The sequence below is a fragment of the Porites lutea genome, chromosome 9, assembly GCF_958299795.1.
Source record: "Porites lutea chromosome 9, jaPorLute2.1, whole genome shotgun sequence".
Classification (NCBI taxonomy): Eukaryota; Metazoa; Cnidaria; class Anthozoa; order Scleractinia; family Poritidae; genus Porites; species Porites lutea.
In genome coordinates, this window is record NC_133209.1 from 26,913,981 (window position 1) to 26,931,731 (window position 17,751).

Genomic DNA, 17,751 nt, shown 5'->3' on the forward strand with positions numbered 1-17,751 from the left:
GCTGTTCTTTTGAAAAATTTTGGCATTTGATAGATCATAATTTTTATAAAGTATTCCACTTCTAATATTATTTTACACTTAGAAATGTCAATAGTCAATTTAAAAATAATCTTTGTGAAAAAGCAAAAGCAGACACGCGAACGCCCAACTCAAGGCCGCCGGGCGCGACATTCATTATAACAGAGATGTCCGTTTTCACACTAGACAAGGATTATTCGTGTGAGATAGGTTATCCGTTTGATGATTCGCGTCAGATAGGCAATACGTCTTAATTTGCAAATGGAATAGTTTTAATTTTGAATGAACAATGCGCCTGACTTTTGAAGACGGGATTATGCGTTCCAGATAGCCTGTGTACAGCCGCCCCCTCCTCTCAGAAAAAATCGGAGAAGGGGTGTCTGTGGGGAGGACGCGACTGTACACAGGCTAGTCTCAGACGGATGATCCATTTCTAGCTCTAGTGTGAAAACGGCCAATAACAAAATTCCCGTGTCCAGTGCTTTTAATGATAGCGAAGGACTGTACGGAAAGACTGTCTTCCGTTGCCTTGTCTGTAGGCTGCATTATTCCGCACGGCTAATGCGTTTCGGGTCACGTGGTCCGAGCGAGTTCGCCACCGAAATGCCTTGACCGTGATTGCGTGGGAAGACGACGTACAGGGACTAGGCATGGCAATGTCTACCGTAGCGTCAGAGAGAAACAGGGAAATGTTGTTTAGCGGCAACGTGTCTTACAAACAGTGACATCTCTGCGTGTTGTTTCACTAGTGTTTCGAGGGCACGACCTCCGGAAAATTGCAAATATTAATCCCCAGCAAGAAGCCACACTTTCGCTATGGAAAAAATTAGTTCCTCGAGAGAGCACCGGAAATGGAGCCTAGGTCTTGGCTAAGGCGCTTCGCCTAACGTGCGTAAGGAGTCACACAAGCCGGAAAAAAAAAACGCAACCATAAGTGAGTTTAGTACCATCCTTAAAAGTAGCAAGTCTAGGGAACACTTTCTTTTACGGTTAACTATTTTGTCCCCTTTTTACGGCTAACGGTTAAAATTTTTCAATTTTTACGGCTATCGACTAAATTTTTGGCCGTTTTACGCCTATCGGTTAACCCCATTGAGACCCTCTTGAAACGGTTGTTACAATCTCCACTGGTAGTCAACAGGAATCAATATATGCAGCTTTTTTTTTCTAATGGCCAATATCAGCAGAGCGCGCCACAAGTCGAAATGCCAGTGGAAAGTTTTTGTCTGCAATATTATACATGTACTACAATAGCTTTCATTAATATTTATGATGATTTTTTTTATAATGTGCTTTGAGTGATGTATATAGTACACACATCCAAATCTGGTAATTAAAATCTACCGCGGATGTTTATCACAGTCTTAAGTAATCCTAGAATTTTAAACTTGTAAACCGTAGCCCCCTCCCGTGATCTTCCTTTAGTGAACTTTGTTTCTTTTCAGTCCGGCTTCCTTAGCCTGCGTAGCAAGCGTTTAAAATCGAGTTAATATTCCGCGAAACGTTGAGCGAGAGCAAAAGAAATGCTCTCGATGGTACTCCAGCTTTCTCAACGAACTTGCGCGGAAATGCTTGCTATTACGCAGGTTACTCAAGCCCTCTCCGAAGTTTCGAAAGTTTCCTCGATTTACGAGAGAGCAGCAGTCAGTGGAATCATCTATCACAAGAAGCGACTATGGCTGGTTTCTCCGCCTATTTCTTTGAAGCCAAGATACCGTTGTCAGTTATGAGACAATTTCATGGGCTACAGTCGAATTTTTCTTTCGAAGGCATCTCGGAAGGTAATAAGGTCGGCTGACATGCTCAGTGAAGGTTCAGGGAATCACGCCTACCTCTATGATATGGAAACCTCTATAAAATGACTACAAGGCTAATTGCTTCTTATTCAGTGACCGTGGTGATAGTGTCAATTTAAAAAAAGCGAACCATATATACACTGAGTACCACAATCAATTTTTGGTGGATAGACGGCATGCTATTGGGCGATTACAAACCCTCGAAATACTACCTTATTTACACCTCTGGGTCAGTCCATTGGCAATATCATATAATCAAGTGGTTGTATCAAAATTCCCGATCAAATAAGCTTCAGCTGATATCAGACCTGTCAGATGTTGACAATTAAATGGAAAAGCTGGATAAAAACTCACGCAAGGAAAAAACTGATCGGAAAAAAAGAAAGACGAAATCAATATACTTTCATTTGTGCCAAGATGAAGAAATATATAGCCATAAGTCTTTCACACACTCATGTTCGTTCCTTTTCTCGTTATAACAAAAGAAAAATCTAGAGGTCAAGACATTACCAAGATACGACTCCATGATTTTCAGGTTATTAGTACAATAAAAGATTTAAACGAGTACCTTCCTTTCTGTGTTCGGTGGCCGTATATTATAGTCGACCGCAAAATGAATTGATTTTTTAGACTTTTCAGCGACTTTGCATCAGAAGTTTAATATCACATCAAAGTGTGAAAATTTGTCTCCTAGGATTCACTGTGAAATATTAAAAAGATTTTCAGCCCATAGTCATATTCAAATTGTTTCTAGACGTTTTAGCCGACTATTCGCTGCATCAATAAAGTCATCTCATTGAAACTTATTGAAGTCCCTTTTTTATAAAGATTGGCTAAATATGAAAACTTTGCTTACCTTTCCTGAAGAAAATAGCAGGTGGAGGGTTTTTACTCGGCTTTGAATCCCAAGACAAAATACTATTTGACTCGCCACTATGTTTGGCCCTAAACCAATGCTGAATATGTCATTGTATTCGCACGCGTTTTTGCTTTTTCTCTAACACTTATCCAGTTTAAGCTTTCGAAGAAGTTAAATGTCACCGAGTCTTTTTGTTCAATGCGAAAGTATAGTTGTCCGTGACTTCGTGACTCACGGCTGAAATATAAAAATTATGATGGACTCCTGAAAACGTTTGATAATGTTCAAAGTGTAATAAAAGTTAAATAAGTCTGGCGTCAGAACAATGTTTACTGACTAGTAATAATAAAGTGTGTTTTAATATGGACTCTGCGTGATAAGAAGTTAAATCTATGATAAACTTTACTTGCAAGACAATCCTAGAAAAAAATCCGAATTCATAATGCAGTCTGGCACGTCTGGGGTCAAATTTTCCTAATTAAATAACTGTTTTTACCTGCAAAATTGGTTTGCTCGGTTTCGCGAGCCAAAACAACTCACATATGACTCACAGCCCGCACTAATTTTGAGAGATTAATACATCCAGACAAATGTGTGTTTCGAGCAAAAAAGCGCTAAAGTATCGATCATATTATTATACTGTCACCTTTAAAATTAAAAAAAATCCCAAAGGTAGCTATAAATTCTTGAAAATTATATTAATCGTCAGTTTTGCTGATGATGTTTCGGTCTTCGTGTCATAGTGTCAATTTTTTTCATCCGATGCTAAATTTTTTGCTAATCTTGAATGCCGGAGAAGGCCTCTTTTTTTGTCAGGTCAAATTGAAAACACCTACTTATTTTAACGATTTTACCAGATAAGTAGATAGACGTTCATCTGTGACTTGCAGTCGCTTGTCCTGTCATTTTTTAATCCTCAGCTTTTCCGCGATAACCGGCTAAGTCCACTTTCGTTCAAGATGGCTTTACTTTTTGATTTAGGTATGGCCAAGAACTGAACAGACAAATCACTTAACGAGTCTGCGGGGACCAATCAGAGAATACGCATCACCTGAATTCTGCAGTGGCGCCAATAGAAACATTGAAGTAATTTTTCTGCAAGCCAGTCCTATAATTCAGTTATCAGAAGTTAGCGTTTTATTGTTTCAGCATGCAAGCAAGCTCTGCATTTGAAGGAGTCGCGAGAAGTCACGCGAGAGCCGCACGCAAAAGGAGAGACACTTCGCTGCTCGCGCGCGCGTTCTGCTCTCGTGGGTCGCTTTGTTTGTCATTGGAGAGATTGCTCTCGAAAGGCTAGAGATCCTTGCGCCTTAAAAGGTCTTAATGCAATGCTATCAAGCCTGGATGTATAGCCTTCAGCTATATATTTAGCTCTGAACACCCAATTTGACATGTTTGTAATAGGATTTTCCTATCAGTTTGACAGACGCCGGTGACCAGCATATGCTGTGTTGTGATGATAACAGATTCATCATTAACAGGAGCCCATCAAGGCTTGTTAACAGGCAAAGAATAGAATAAGCTGTTTGGCGCATAAATATTACACCTATGTTTAATTTAAACAAGCCAGGAGATATTTTTTCTTCCCGGCAATGGGGGAAGGGGGTACTCAACAAGCTTTATGCGAGGAGGCTCCGCTCTGAAATTCTAACCCTTACTTTTAATATACCATTTTTGTAGTGACAGTAAAGGGGTACCATTTGTATGCTAAACTGAGCTTGGGCCGCCTGTGAGTGCCGCATTTGGGCTGACATCTTGGACTACCTGTGGCTACATTTGTCGGGTGTCTTTGCATGTCTACCAATATAGCGAATGGCTGTTATACTAAAAAAATTACCAATACAGCCAAAAATGAAGAAACATAGTACGCCTTGTGCCTGAATAAATTGTGCGTTTGATAAATTACAGCCCGATTCTTGGCTGACGGGTATGTGACCAATTTCAAATTTCAAACTGCTCTGTTTTTTCGAAATGAGACATCGTTTATCCACATTATTTTTCGTGTAAATATCTCACCTTGTCGCCGCCGTTGAAATTGTTTTTGTACTTAGGCGTGATAGCCTGAGGTAAAAGGATAATGAGGAGGCAATGAGAACTTCTGGCTGAGCAGCTAAAATTTATGGGCCGTGCCGGAAGCGATCTTAAGTTTTTAAGTTCGGGAAGTGAAAAGACATGTTCATTTTTCTGTCTTTACTTTCTCTGATATCCGAAGTAGTAAATGAGGTTTAAAATTACAAAAATGGCAGACTTTAATTTTCATTACTATCGACCTTGTTGATTCGCTCAAAGAGCAGAAAATAATTGGATGCTTCATTTCCTGATATCAGAGGAAACATTAGCCATTCGTCAGCAGTGAATTTTTACTAAGTGACCGTAGGTGATTAAAAGCTGCCTCCAATATCATGTCCATTATTGTCGCGCTTTATCGCCAACGTGTGACTCAAAACTGATGTTTCGAATGAGATTTTATGTGGTCTTTCAAGTATTCGGTCAATTTGTATATATATGACGCGAACGATTCTTGCAAGGACCAATTGGACAAACAGCAGCGAGTGAAAGCCGGATCTTGTCACTTAGCTTTTCCAGTCCCTGATGAAGACTGGTTTTGTCTAGTCGAAATATTGGACAAATAAATTCGTAACCATTAGCTGTCCGATCAGCCTTGCCTTCAATTTTAAGTTGTATTTCAAGAGCGTGTATAGTTACAGTTAGAGGCCAGCGAAAGGCCACTTTGTAGCAATCACGGATACTCACCTACTTTCCCCTCATTTTATACCACATATGCTATGCTGAGTTCAAGCTTCAATCTCTCAAACTGAGCAAAGTTATAAACAGGAACATTTCGCGATCGAGGCATCTTCCCTCATAATTAAATAATCGCTGGCCACGCCCACCGACCGGCAATTACTATGAAACATGCCCTATCAATCTATAAAAATTTCTGACAATTTCTCAGGGATTGCTCTTGACCGGCCGACGAAAGAACATTTATATTTGAATTCATTCCTTGAATTGTGAATTATCCTAGAAAGCTTGATTCCCTGGAAAAGACGAGAGCGAACTTCGTCATAATTTTCATCTGATATTTCCGCTCAGTGTCAACAATAGATATGACCGTGTCCGCAAAACGTCAGGTTTTACTGAAGTTTTTTGCATTTAGACATTTAATTTTGTTTGGTGATCTCAGCAAAAATAAATCCTTATTGTAAATGTTTAATAAATTTGAATCTATTGCATACGAGCTGGAGCAAAGTGAATTAAGATAACCTGCTATGGGCAAGTGTCTATTGAGACAAGTGGCATTTTTTTTACGAGTCCAAAGATTTGGTTTGCGTGAGAGAAAACCGGAAGAAAATTTTAAAGTTGCCATAAATTTCAATATTTTTGCGAGTCTCAGGGATGAAAATGGGTGACACATAGGTTGATAGAGGGAATTTAAATGTTTTCACGTACCCTCACAAGTCAAATATCGATAATTCGACAAATTAACAATGGCTGTGGTTGGCCACTGAGTTATCCTTTCAATAATTCATTTTACACCATTTTACGAACATAATATACTATACTAAATGATAATGGATGGAGGAAAAAAATTGAATGTCTAAATCAATAACTCACAAATGAACTGCGGGTATATGTCAGTCAAAAATTAACGAACTAGAAAGGTGCGAGGGACTTCCAGTTACAGTAAGTTGACTAAAATTGGCGTGCTTCACGGTTACAACTAACATTTTCGTCAGTCAATTCTAATGCAAGCTTACCTTGTAATAAAACTTGGTGACGCGGAGTAAACACTTTTAATTTTGGCCTCAGTGACACACTAATTCCAAGCAGAAGTAACTGGAACGACAATAATTTATACCGTATTTCAATTTAACTTTTTTTCCAGTCGGCGCACAACAAGTACTACTAACTTTGAAAAAACTGCTCGTCACCTATTCCAAGTTTGTATTTGAAAGATACCCCAACTGTAGGCAATCCTAAGCGCCGGACAACTTGTATGCAACATCTACTCACAGCTGTCGTAGAACGAAAGCAGCTGATCTTCAGAAATGTCAAGTCAGTTTCGCATGACAGTTACACCTGAACCCTTTAATATGTCGTTCGAGGGCCCTAGCTCGACATCTTTGTTTGCATACAGGTAGTCAAAACGAGGGCTACCAGAGAACTTCCATACATATTGCAAAAAAATCTTGTCTCACTCCTCCTCTACGCCAAATACATCAGGATGATATATTCTGTTTAGTGCTTCACAGTATACCACTACTCACCGAAACACCCCGTGTTTTTCAAATGATAACTGTTAACACGGACAAGCTTTTTGCAGTTTCGGTTAGATTTTAACGTAAAAAAAGGTGGATTAAAGAAAAATTACTGATGTTCAAGTACCGTATTTACTCGAAAACACACGGCCATCCAGTGAGCGCTTTACATCACTACAGCAAAGATATTAAAGAAGCACCTAATTTCTCGAATAATCGCCCCACTTGACACTATTTAAGCAATTTAGACTGGTGCTGGACCCGCCACTGTAGAGATAATTGCATACTCCCTCGTAAGGCACTCTATTGGCCCTTTACAGTCCCCAGGGAAATTCTCTAGGCGCCTTTGCAAACAAATTCGTTCCCGTCTCGCAAGTTTACTCAACAACGGGCAAGCAAGTTTCCCCACTCTCCTCCCCTTCAGCAGCACTGGCAAATTTCCTCAATCAGCTCACCCTCACCCAAGGCCTCATACAAATTTTTTTCATACATAGCTTATCCATCAAGGAGGCATGGTGGGGTGACCAACCAAGGCAGGTTGCTCGGTCTGCCAGACCGGGTAGCCTTCCCAGAGCCGCAGTCACATTTTTCCATGGAAATGTTTCAAGGTGGGGTAACCCGCCTAACCTGGTGTTATATCGTGTTATATCAAATTCGCGCCAAATTCAACTTTGGCGGAGAATTTGCATCATTCAAAGTGACAATAGAAAGCCACAGCAAGTGAGAGTAGAAGAACGTTAATCGCCAAAATACGTCGTTTGCCCGCCATATTTTGTGTACGTGTTTAGCGACTTTTCAATAATCTTGAGGGTTACAATTTTTTTTTACCCCACCTAAGCGGGCTACCTCACCTACCTGGGGCCTCCCTCCTTTATGTAAAAGGCCCTTAGTCATCGATTATATTGCAGAAAGTTTATTAATCACATCTTTTGATAATTACAAATAATCAGGATCTGCCAAGGGCTTTGGGTATACATATAGCATACGGTATAATAAGGATTTTAAGCAGTGACACTTTTGAGCGACACACGTCAACCGGCAGTGGACGTTTTGCAGTCTTGAGCCGTGATTTTGAACAAATGTTTGGACAAATCGTCTCTATAAGAGTAAAAAAAAACTTAGCAATACAAATTTCGGGGTCTTAAGGCATATTAAAAGTGAAAAAAGGCTCACTTCCGGTTGACGTGCATCGCTCAAAAACGTCACTGCTTAAACTCCCTTCTTTTGCACCTGGTGTTGAAAGAGGTCGAGAGTCAGGTGGATAATTTCAAACAAATCACTGTCTTTCAGTTTGTTAACCTAAGCGTCGACTCAGCGCCTTCGTTGACAGAAATCCAGTTTTGGGTTTTGGCCAACAGTTTCTTAGGGGGGTGGGGGGAAGGGGGGCTGTGGATGGGGGGATATGGTATATCACTACACACGACGGCCGACCTTGGTAATCTCCGATCAGGTGTTTTTTTTTTAGGGAAAACGCGAAAGTCGTACAAAAGCAAAGAAGGACCGCCTGATCGCAGGCTACAACCTTGGTTATTTCACTGCTTACAAATACACTGTTTGACAAATGGCCCTAAATACTCTCATACAAAAAAAAAAGTGTATTCAGCGACAATCCATTATTTGCCTCTTAGGCTAACCTAATTTGGACCAACTTTTACAAAAGTGGGTGCTGTTTTCGTCCATTATATGAATCATTTACAGGAGTACTTTTTCTAAAACCTTTTTGCCACTATGAAGACCTAGCTTTTACAATGATACTTGTTAACTAACTCATAAGACAGTGCTTGATATGTACTTCCTGTTATAAAACTTGGATCTAAGACCTTTTGTTACAAATCTTCCAAACAAAACACAAAGCAAAAATGCCTGACATAACTTAACATTTATAAATAATGATTACATTTGTAGAAAAATCTTCCCATAAGGCCTCTCAAACGGAAAGGTGGTTTTCTGTGTGGATTTTTTAGCCTTTAAGGCAATGTGTCCTTCTAGATACACATTGTCATAGAGATCCCCAAGATAATCAGTCTCCAATCCTTGGACAAGTCCTCGCAGGTTCTTCACAAACTCTCTTTTGGTCATCTTGTTTTTTACATGTGGACTGCTTAGATCCACACTCAGAAGTATCAGTGAGTGGCAAAGGATAAAAACACTCTCTGAAAAAAATAAAATGAGAATTAAAAAATAAATAAATAAATAAATGCAATAGCTGAAAATTTCACACTTGCTACAGTGTAACTCAAATCGAGATCAACCAAGTCAAAATGAGCATCAAATATTCACATACTGCTGTAATACTGTATGATGAAATGTGATGGATTAACATGTTAACAGTAAGCTCTGGCATCAGCATACAAGGGTGCCAATGGAAGCCACGACCACCCCATTTGAGGAGCTTAATACCCCATCCAGCCCATGATGTGAATTATGTGTAAAACATACACCAGTCCACCAGGGAAACTTCCCCTACTCCATTCACACAATACTGTGGGTTCTTTTACACCCCCTTAGACTTGACCAACAAAAGAAGGATGAGGAGGCAATGGCTAATGATGCAATCATTTGAACTGAAACAAGATCTTAAATCACAGCCTGCATGATCTTTCCAAGTTTTTGAAGACCCTAGCTGTTTCTCAGGGCCTGAGTTTGAACATGCGTTGGAGGAGACCAGCAGTGGAGACCAGATAGGTAGATAGTTTTAAATACCCTTAAAATGGAGCTTTGATGGAGAAAAAGAGAGAGAGAGAGAGAGTGGGGCGGGAGGGGTAAATGAGTCCATTACAGTTATGAGTTATCACCTTCAAAATATAGTTGCTTTACCTCTTATAAAGAGACTTGAAGGAACATAATGAGCAATTTGAGACGTTATACGGTAAAATCTACTTGAATTGACAAGACAGACATCTGGCCGCAGTTGTTCAATACGTGGATAACGCTATCCACTGCATTAATCTCTATCCAGAGGAAAGTGTTGGTTTCCCTTATACTTATCTACTGAATAGTGATTTATCTGGTAGATAACACTATCTTTTGCTCTGGAGATGTGAATACACTCTATCCCTTGCACTTTTGCTCAAGTTATTTTTTGTTTGTGCTACTTGTGAGAACGAGCCTTTAGCAAGCAAGCTTTACTGGCAACAGTAAACCAGCCATTATTGATCTCAACTTACCAGGAGTGAAGGAGGTAGTAGGGTTTGTAGCACAAAACTGAACAGAAAATTTGTTTAAAAGAGTGTCTAAGAATTCTCCTCTTTGATCAGGGGGATAGACTCTTTCAAAAAACTGCCTGCAATAAAAAGACAAGATTGTGTTAAAAGTTAATTATGTCAAACAGGGAAAAATTTAAGGGTACAATACAGCTGTAAAACTTGTGTCCTTCTTTGGTCCGTGGAACTCCCATTCACTGTTGGCCAGCAACCACTAAGATACCATCAAAGGGTTCACTTTTTCTATTAACGTCTTTTCAACCACTGTCTTACAGTATTTCTCATTAAGTAAACAGTCTGTGGTTGATCATTTTATGGGGCCATGTGTGCAACCCAGTAAATAGTTTTGAACCAGATCACACAGACATACATGTATAATAACTATCTTAAGCTAAAGTTTTCGAACATTACCTCAAAGCAAAAGGAAGGAACACTCCCTCATAATTCTGCATATTTACAATTTCTTGCAAAACATCTCGTCTGTACAAAATAGTGAACAGACAATGTGTTATCATCAAAGTGTCCAGCAAAAAGTACTTCAGAAATTCAAAGGAAAGGTCTTGAGTTTATTGGGAGGATAACAAACCTTGTATTGAGATATTCTCGTACTGATTTGCCATTGAGCACTCCGGTACGGTTAATAAATTTAGCAATTTCTACAACTGAATCCTCCATTATGTTATTCCTTATGAGATAAATCATTCCCTAGAACAAAACAAAAGGAATAAAAAAATATTATCCTTACATTTATTATCATTTCAAGTAAACTGTTTGTGATAAGAATATCATTTGTTGTTTGGCTGCAGGAAACTGGACTCTTTTGGACTCGTTTTTGTTTTCTCTAGTCTCGGTTTCATGCAGATGTCATGCTGGTGATCATGTTCTTGGACTAGTTCTTGTTTACCGCTTGCATATTTCACGAATGTGGAGTGTGTGCATGGTACATAAGATGAGTATTTCTTGTAAGACGTAATGTCATTCAGGTGTCTTCTAGGTTGTATCAATAAAAGTCTTGGTCTTGGCAAAAGGTGGGTACGACTCCTGGTTCCAATCTAAGCTTTTCAAGACCATTTTCCTTTGCTGATAAGATTGGCAATAGTTTTTGTCATGTTGAATTTATTGTGAAGAATTGCAAAGCTTTGCACAATATCAAACAAAATTAAATAACCCACTGAGTTGTCGTGCTCTGCAATAGCTAATTAAAAGGAAATAGCTCTTTTCCAATTTAACTTACCGAGTAGTGTAGATCGGGGGCTATTATGTCAGGAGGTCATGATATACAAGTTTCCTATTGTTGCAGTAATTAGCCTGTTCGATCCAGGCTCCGAGATAGTTAGGTCTGCTGAATTGAGAACATGTGTTTGCATCTTCCCCACTATATGAGAGCCTGAAACAGGCTATGTAGTAATGGAAAATAGGCTACATCTGATGGATACTCGCAACAAAAACAACACCTTCAAAAAATTTAATTACCCCTCTCCCTCCCCCCACCCTGCTCACTTTTCCTATTTTGCCGGAATCCAACAGGCAGGAGGATAAGATGAATGTGGATCCATAATCTATGATTATTACTAGTTTCTACCTGCATAATTGGCATTTATGATGAAATCAAAGTTGCAAGGATTTCTATTGATAATCTTAAAAAACAAACTGATGAACACATTGCCATTCTGATCAAGGCTGACAGGGTTAATATTTTTGCACGGAAGACAGAGAATTTACTAGAAAGAATGATGCTTGTTCAGAGTCAAGATGTTTTGCTTTTTAAACCTATTAAATACTGCTTGTTTTAAATTATGTTTCTGTTGCAGAACTGAGTTGAATCAATGCTTAATAACAGAAAAGATAATGCCTGTTTACAGTTTAATTGCTGGCCATAAATCAATTCCATTCTATTGGAATGGCAGTACTTGTTTTGTATGTTATAACATCTTGGAGGAATGTTCATCCATAACAAATGAAATATAAGTGCTTCCTTACCTGATGAGGATCATAATTGAAGAGGCATGTCCCTTCATCTAAAAGCATGTAAAGCTGTTTGAAAGAAAGCTTTCCCTACAATAGAATAAAATAATAATATATTGATTTGGTGTATTATACTAAAACAGTGGATAGTGTTTTTCGAGTGCTCTGATTGGCAATTCAAACTCAGGATATCCAATGCTTTTTAACCCCAGAGTGACACAAAACTTGCATAAGATCAGACTCGCGTTTCCTAACAGCACAAAGAAGGCAAAGAAATTCACTTTCATTGGCAGTTTTTACAGACACATCTTTGTCTGTTTAACCTGAATTTTCATGAATGAAGCCATCAAAAACATTTTCTTTTTTACAAATGCAAATTAGGTCTTGCATTACTCTATTCAGCTGACATGTTCATAAATAAGCTTCAAACTAAATCAAATGGGGTTTTTTTGTAGTATGGTTTTAAATACAGAAAGAAAATTTCACCACAAATCCTTTTCACGAGAAATGTTCCCGCAAGAGCTAAACAAATGCTATACCTGTCAAGTGTCGTGCCTAAGGCGTGATTGTCACGCCATGCAGATCGAAAATTTGGTTCTCACGCCTGTGTTCCAATTTGTCATGCCTGGTAGAAAAGTTTGAGCCATAACAGCATTAACTGACACATTTTGATAAAATATATTAATTATTTAGAAAAACCAGAACCAAACAGAGAAAAGAAAAGTCTATGTGGATGATCGACTTTCTCCCAATTCTCTTTTATTAGTAGGGAAGTCAATGTTCCTTTGTGTTCCTGTGTTCGTGTTAGATGGAACTCTTTGTAACATCTTCGGAAGTCTTCGGAACGTCTTCAGACATCTTCGGGTATTATCGGACCCTTACGAAAAATCTTGGCACTCTTACGATAAAAAATGTCACGCCTATAAATGTAAAAAGGTTGGCAGGTATAAAATGCCTTCAACAGTTTTATTTGTCACCAAGGAAACATTTGTTGAAAAGCATTCATATCACTGAACTTTTTTCAGCCATCAAATCCAGGAAACCAGGCTCTGCAGACCTTAAAGCTTAGATTACCTAATATGAGCCAAATCTTTTTTCTTTTCAAAGTTGCCCCATGCAAAAGACATACACATGAGGAGTGAGAGGTGAGGCAGCAAGCTGTGATAAAAGAGTGCAAACCAAAGAACAAAGAGAGACAAGACAAAACTCAGAAATTACACTTTTTTCTAAATCCATATGCTCAGTTTCCATCTGTTCTTCGTAGGCAAGATATCACTGTATGTTTTAGCTTCTAAGAGATTACCACTGGATCCGTCAATGTTTCTGGTCAGTTCTGACTAACTTTCTTTGAAACTATTACCCACAGAACTGTCAATGATCTGCAAAAGGGGACAGTGGAAAATTGACCAGTCAACTATTCTGTTTCTGGGCCAACAAAGGGCTCGTTTACTAGAGAAGAGTCCGCAGCCTATCTTTTGAACTCTTGTCCCAATCCCTTTTTGTTAACCGCCTTGATTGCAAACGATAATGTGCAAACAACATTACTGTATGTAGCTAAAGTAAGACCTTGATGGATTTAAGAGAAAAGACAGCTTGCAAGCAGTCTAAGACTTCCTGAGGTTACATCTAGGGAGTGCATTTAATTACCTGGTGTTTCCTCTTGTAAGCTGAAACATATCCCCATGTGGATTTGGCAAGACTGCAAGTACAAAGTGACAAAAAAAACCGCACAATATTATTTTAATAGGCCATGTTTTCACCAGTGTACTTTATACACTATCAAAATATAAAATACACCCTGTCTTGTCTACAAACACATGTGACTACCATGCATTGAGCTGCCTGAGTAGCACATGGACACAGAAAATGATGGTCAATGATCCGAGGTGCAACCAAAACTGATAATATTGAGGAACACTTTTATCCAAATAAATAAAATGCTTTACTTTTAACACCGAACTAGTCAAAATTTTAAACATAAAATATGTAACATTGTTTTGAACAGATCGATGGCGTTTATAAACGTATTCATGTGATATTTTGTCTCAAATGTTTTTTTTTTAAGTCAAAAGTGGATAGAGTCAAAACTCTCCCAAAAACCGACAAATAAAAGGCCGTTAGTTGTCAGTTTATACTCATAGTAACTGGGATTAGGATAAAACGTCTATAAAATCCACCTCGAGGTAAATGTTTATCAGTGTTTTTAGGGAATCGCAAAGCAAACATTTAAGACTGACTTAATATCTCAAGTTGGTTTAGATTCTAAAATCACCAGTACGTACAGTCTGAACGCAATAAACAACCCTTTTTTACAAACAAGAATATACAGAAGAAAAAAAAGGGATATGAAGTGAGTTTACATGTAACTTTTGGCATAGTAAGTACTTGTTGGGAAATGACAGAGTACAGCTATGTAAATGAGATTCCACGGTTCAAAACAAACATCAAATTAAAATCACCTGTGGTCGGTTCCACCGCATCGCGCCTTTCAAACTCAAAATAAATATTAAAAAATATGTAACTTTCCAACTCACCTTTGCCACAATAGTTCATTATCAGCCAGGTGTTGCCAAACACAGGCTGCAAGACAAAGATCTGTAGCATTTAAATGTGACAAAACACATACAGCTACTTCAGGGGGAAAGTTGCTTAGATCTGGAAAAGAATCCAGCTGAATTCTTCTGCGATGGACTAGCGACTGAAGCTGTCCCATGCATGCGATCAGAAATTCATTACGTCGTTCCCGTCTCCTGGATTTCAGGGAAACCACTGCCCCTTTATCAATTAATGTAAGCGCGCTCTGTAAAAGTTTCAAGAAGGTATTTCTCTCCGAGTCAGCCGAAACCCATTTTTGTTGTGATCATGATAAATGACATCGCCTGTTGTGACGTGGCTGCGAGGCTGAGGGTCACTACGCGTGCTCAAAGCGCGAAGCTGCTGGCTTAACGCCCGTCGTAGGGCTCGGATTTTTTGTAACATGAGAGATTTTATATCAATCCGTTATCAATATCTTGAATTATTAATTTTCATTGGAAACATTGTACATCAAATGAATGTGATTTTGAATAAGTGTGAATACATGAATTTGACCGTGAACTTGAAACATTAGCCTTATATCTCGGTATAGCCTGCGAAAACAGGAGAGAAACGTCTTTCTCAGGCTAAATCTCGTTTTGCTGTAAAATAAATCGGGTCGCAGTAAATCTCGACATTTATCCTACAAAATCAATTGACCCGGCTTCAAGCTAATTCTTTGGCTTGAATCACAAAATCCCTTGCATTACCTTCAAATAAAAAAAATGTTTAAATTTGATATGAAGGTTTCAGGATGATCTATCATCATTTTTTAATGTAATATTTCACTGACAGATTCTTATACAGTCATGGAAATGAATAAATAACAAACAACAACAGCAAAAGTATTATTTCATAGCCTGTTCACTGAGACGCTCAAGTTTCTCTCAAATTCGTCTAAAAATAGAAAATAAACGTCGTGGACTGCGGCCATAAAAAATAACAGCAGCTCTGTATTTCAAAGATTTTGTTATGAAATCATCAATTTTTAGAAAAATGTTTGTTCTTAATTTGCATCAGCTGATTTTGAAAAATTGTAAAAAGAATTAAACATTTTCTCAAAAATTATCTGATCCAACTTTCTTGATCGAAATCTGAATTCTCATTTAGCTGCTAATGAAAACAGAGGCAAATTTGAAAGTCACGCATGCGTTCTTCGCGGTTGTCAAAGACGCTCTGGAACCGCGAACAGTAGTAACGGTTTTCCTCTGAAGATGATATTTCCTCGAAAATATCCATGAATTTGGCTGAAGTCGTAAAAGAATCGAAGAGGAGGGACATTAGAGGCTCCAGGGATGGCAGAGCGAAAATTTACGACGCTCAGAAAGCGTCTGGATCAGCTTGGTTACAGACAGCCACTTGGAATCGAATCTGTTCCTCTGGTCGAGAAACTGTTCAGCGATCTTGTTCATACAACAGAAAGCTTGAAAAACCTTAAACTCCAAGTAGGTAGACAGGAAAAGGAGAAGACTGTCTACGAGGATAATGTTGAGCCATACAGGAGCGATAATGCCAAACTTGTAAAGGAGAACAACGAACTTCATTTGCAGCTCATAAAATTACGAGAAGAAACTGATCAAATTATCAGGGATCTCAAAGCCAGCGTTCGAAAGCTAGAGCACGAAAATGCCGACCTGAAATTTTTAAATACGCAATATGTACATAAAGTTAAAGCCTTGGAGAAGGAAAACAAGGCGAAGACCGATAGAATACAAGATTTGCAAGAGAAAAATTTACACGCAGTCGTGGAAACCCCTGGTGGTCGAAGGAAGCAAATACCGCTTCGGCGACAGCGAATGGACATCGAAAGTACGGTTTCTCCTGCTCGTAGCTTGCCTGGCGAGAAAGACGATTTACAGGATCCATATGTCGCTGACTTATTAAACGTGGCTGATACAAGAATAGAAGAACTACAGGAACAAGTCTCTCATCTTGAGGACGAGAAGTCGAGTACGGAAAGACGAAACAAAAGTCTACGAAAACAGGTAATGAACTATAAGCTTAATTTGAGCAAAGTTTAAGCTAAGTAGGAGACTTTCAAATTGCAAAAGCTCTCTGTCGCTGTAGATGCCCTGGAAGTTAGTGTAAAGCCACCTCTGTTTTGTGCTTCACATATTATTTTGTTTTTCTCATAGTCAATTATTTATTCTTATATTTAGCATCCTTTGTTGTATGGTATACATGTCGTCGATATATCTCTTTCCCAGCTTGCATCTTTTGACTACCTGATGCTCCTTCACTACCTCATACGCTTGCCCGTGCTCGGTATCAAGAATGTCAACAGAACTAGAGGATCTGATAGGTGTTTAACACTAGGCCATTTAATTAAATTATTTTTATTTCCTTTTGACTGAGTGTCTTTATTCAATTATATACTTGTTTTGGTTATTTTGGTTATCACAAGGTTAAAATTTTTATCCTTCTGAAATATTCAAAAGAAAAATAAATGTTAATTTTTTTAAATTTTCTAAGATTACTTTCAGTTAAAATTTTGTCTCAAAAAAGAATTCTTTCGCTAATAATGAAAAAATATATATGTTAATATTGTATCAAATCAGGCTACTGAAGTAAATATTTTACTTTCTACTGTGAAAGTTATTAATATTACTTTAGGTATTAGAGCGGTTTTCACTTGACTGTCGAAAGTAATTGGTTTTGGTTTTGGTTTTGGTTTTACTACGCCCTTTGGTTGGCTAGTGTATTTACTTTGGTTTTGGTTTTACGACAGTCAAGTGAAAACCGCTCTATAGCAGTGTTTTCAGTAAATTTTTGAGTAGGTGTTTATGGTTTTTAATAGTGACAGAAGTGGGTGGTTTAGTGACAGCAATAATTTTTGAAAGAGTGGACAGTAAATTGAATGCATCTTAATCTAGTAAATATCTGCAATAGCTGATCAATTCCACCTGCAAACCTGGTAATGGAAAAGCTCCACAAGAATTCACAATTGTTTTATGTTTGCTTAAACTGCTTTTCCCTGTAGTTAAGTGATTGGTGCTAATAGATATTGAAAAATGAAAAGTGAAAACTGCCACTCAGTTCTGGCTGTTCATAACTGAAACATGATCTTGGTTAAA

General features: G+C 38.3%; 2 protein-coding genes across 3 annotated transcripts in view; one reads left to right on the forward strand and one right to left on the reverse strand.

The window, feature by feature from the left end:
- Positions 1–7,832: 7,832 nt before the first annotated feature.
- LOC140947470 (F-box only protein 8-like) lies at positions 7,833–14,978 on the reverse strand. 2 transcript variants are annotated; one of them, XM_073396582.1, is made up of 7 exons: positions 14,638–14,978; positions 13,751–13,802; positions 12,119–12,193; positions 10,725–10,843; positions 10,550–10,618; positions 10,103–10,218; positions 7,833–9,088 (listed from the first exon to the last, which is right to left on the reverse strand). In XM_073396582.1, exons 1-7 carry the CDS (start codon positions 14,814–14,816, stop codon positions 8,829–8,831), a joined length of 870 nt encoding a protein of 289 aa, XP_073252683.1. In that variant the 5' UTR covers positions 14,817–14,978; the 3' UTR covers positions 7,833–8,828. The 2 variants fall into 2 exon arrangements, with proteins under 2 accessions (XP_073252683.1, XP_073252684.1); XM_073396583.1 differs by lacking the exon at positions 12,119–12,193.
- Positions 14,979–15,849: 871 nt separating this feature from the next.
- The window catches only part of LOC140947481 (centrosomal protein of 135 kDa-like), a 29,286-nt gene continuing 27,384 nt past the window's right edge, over positions 15,850–17,751 (forward strand). The window contains exon 1 of the mRNA XM_073396594.1: positions 15,850–16,662. Coding sequence (XP_073252695.1) covers positions 15,973–16,662 — 690 coding nt within the window. The 5' untranslated portion in view covers positions 15,850–15,972. The remainder of the gene's footprint in view (positions 16,663–17,751) is intronic.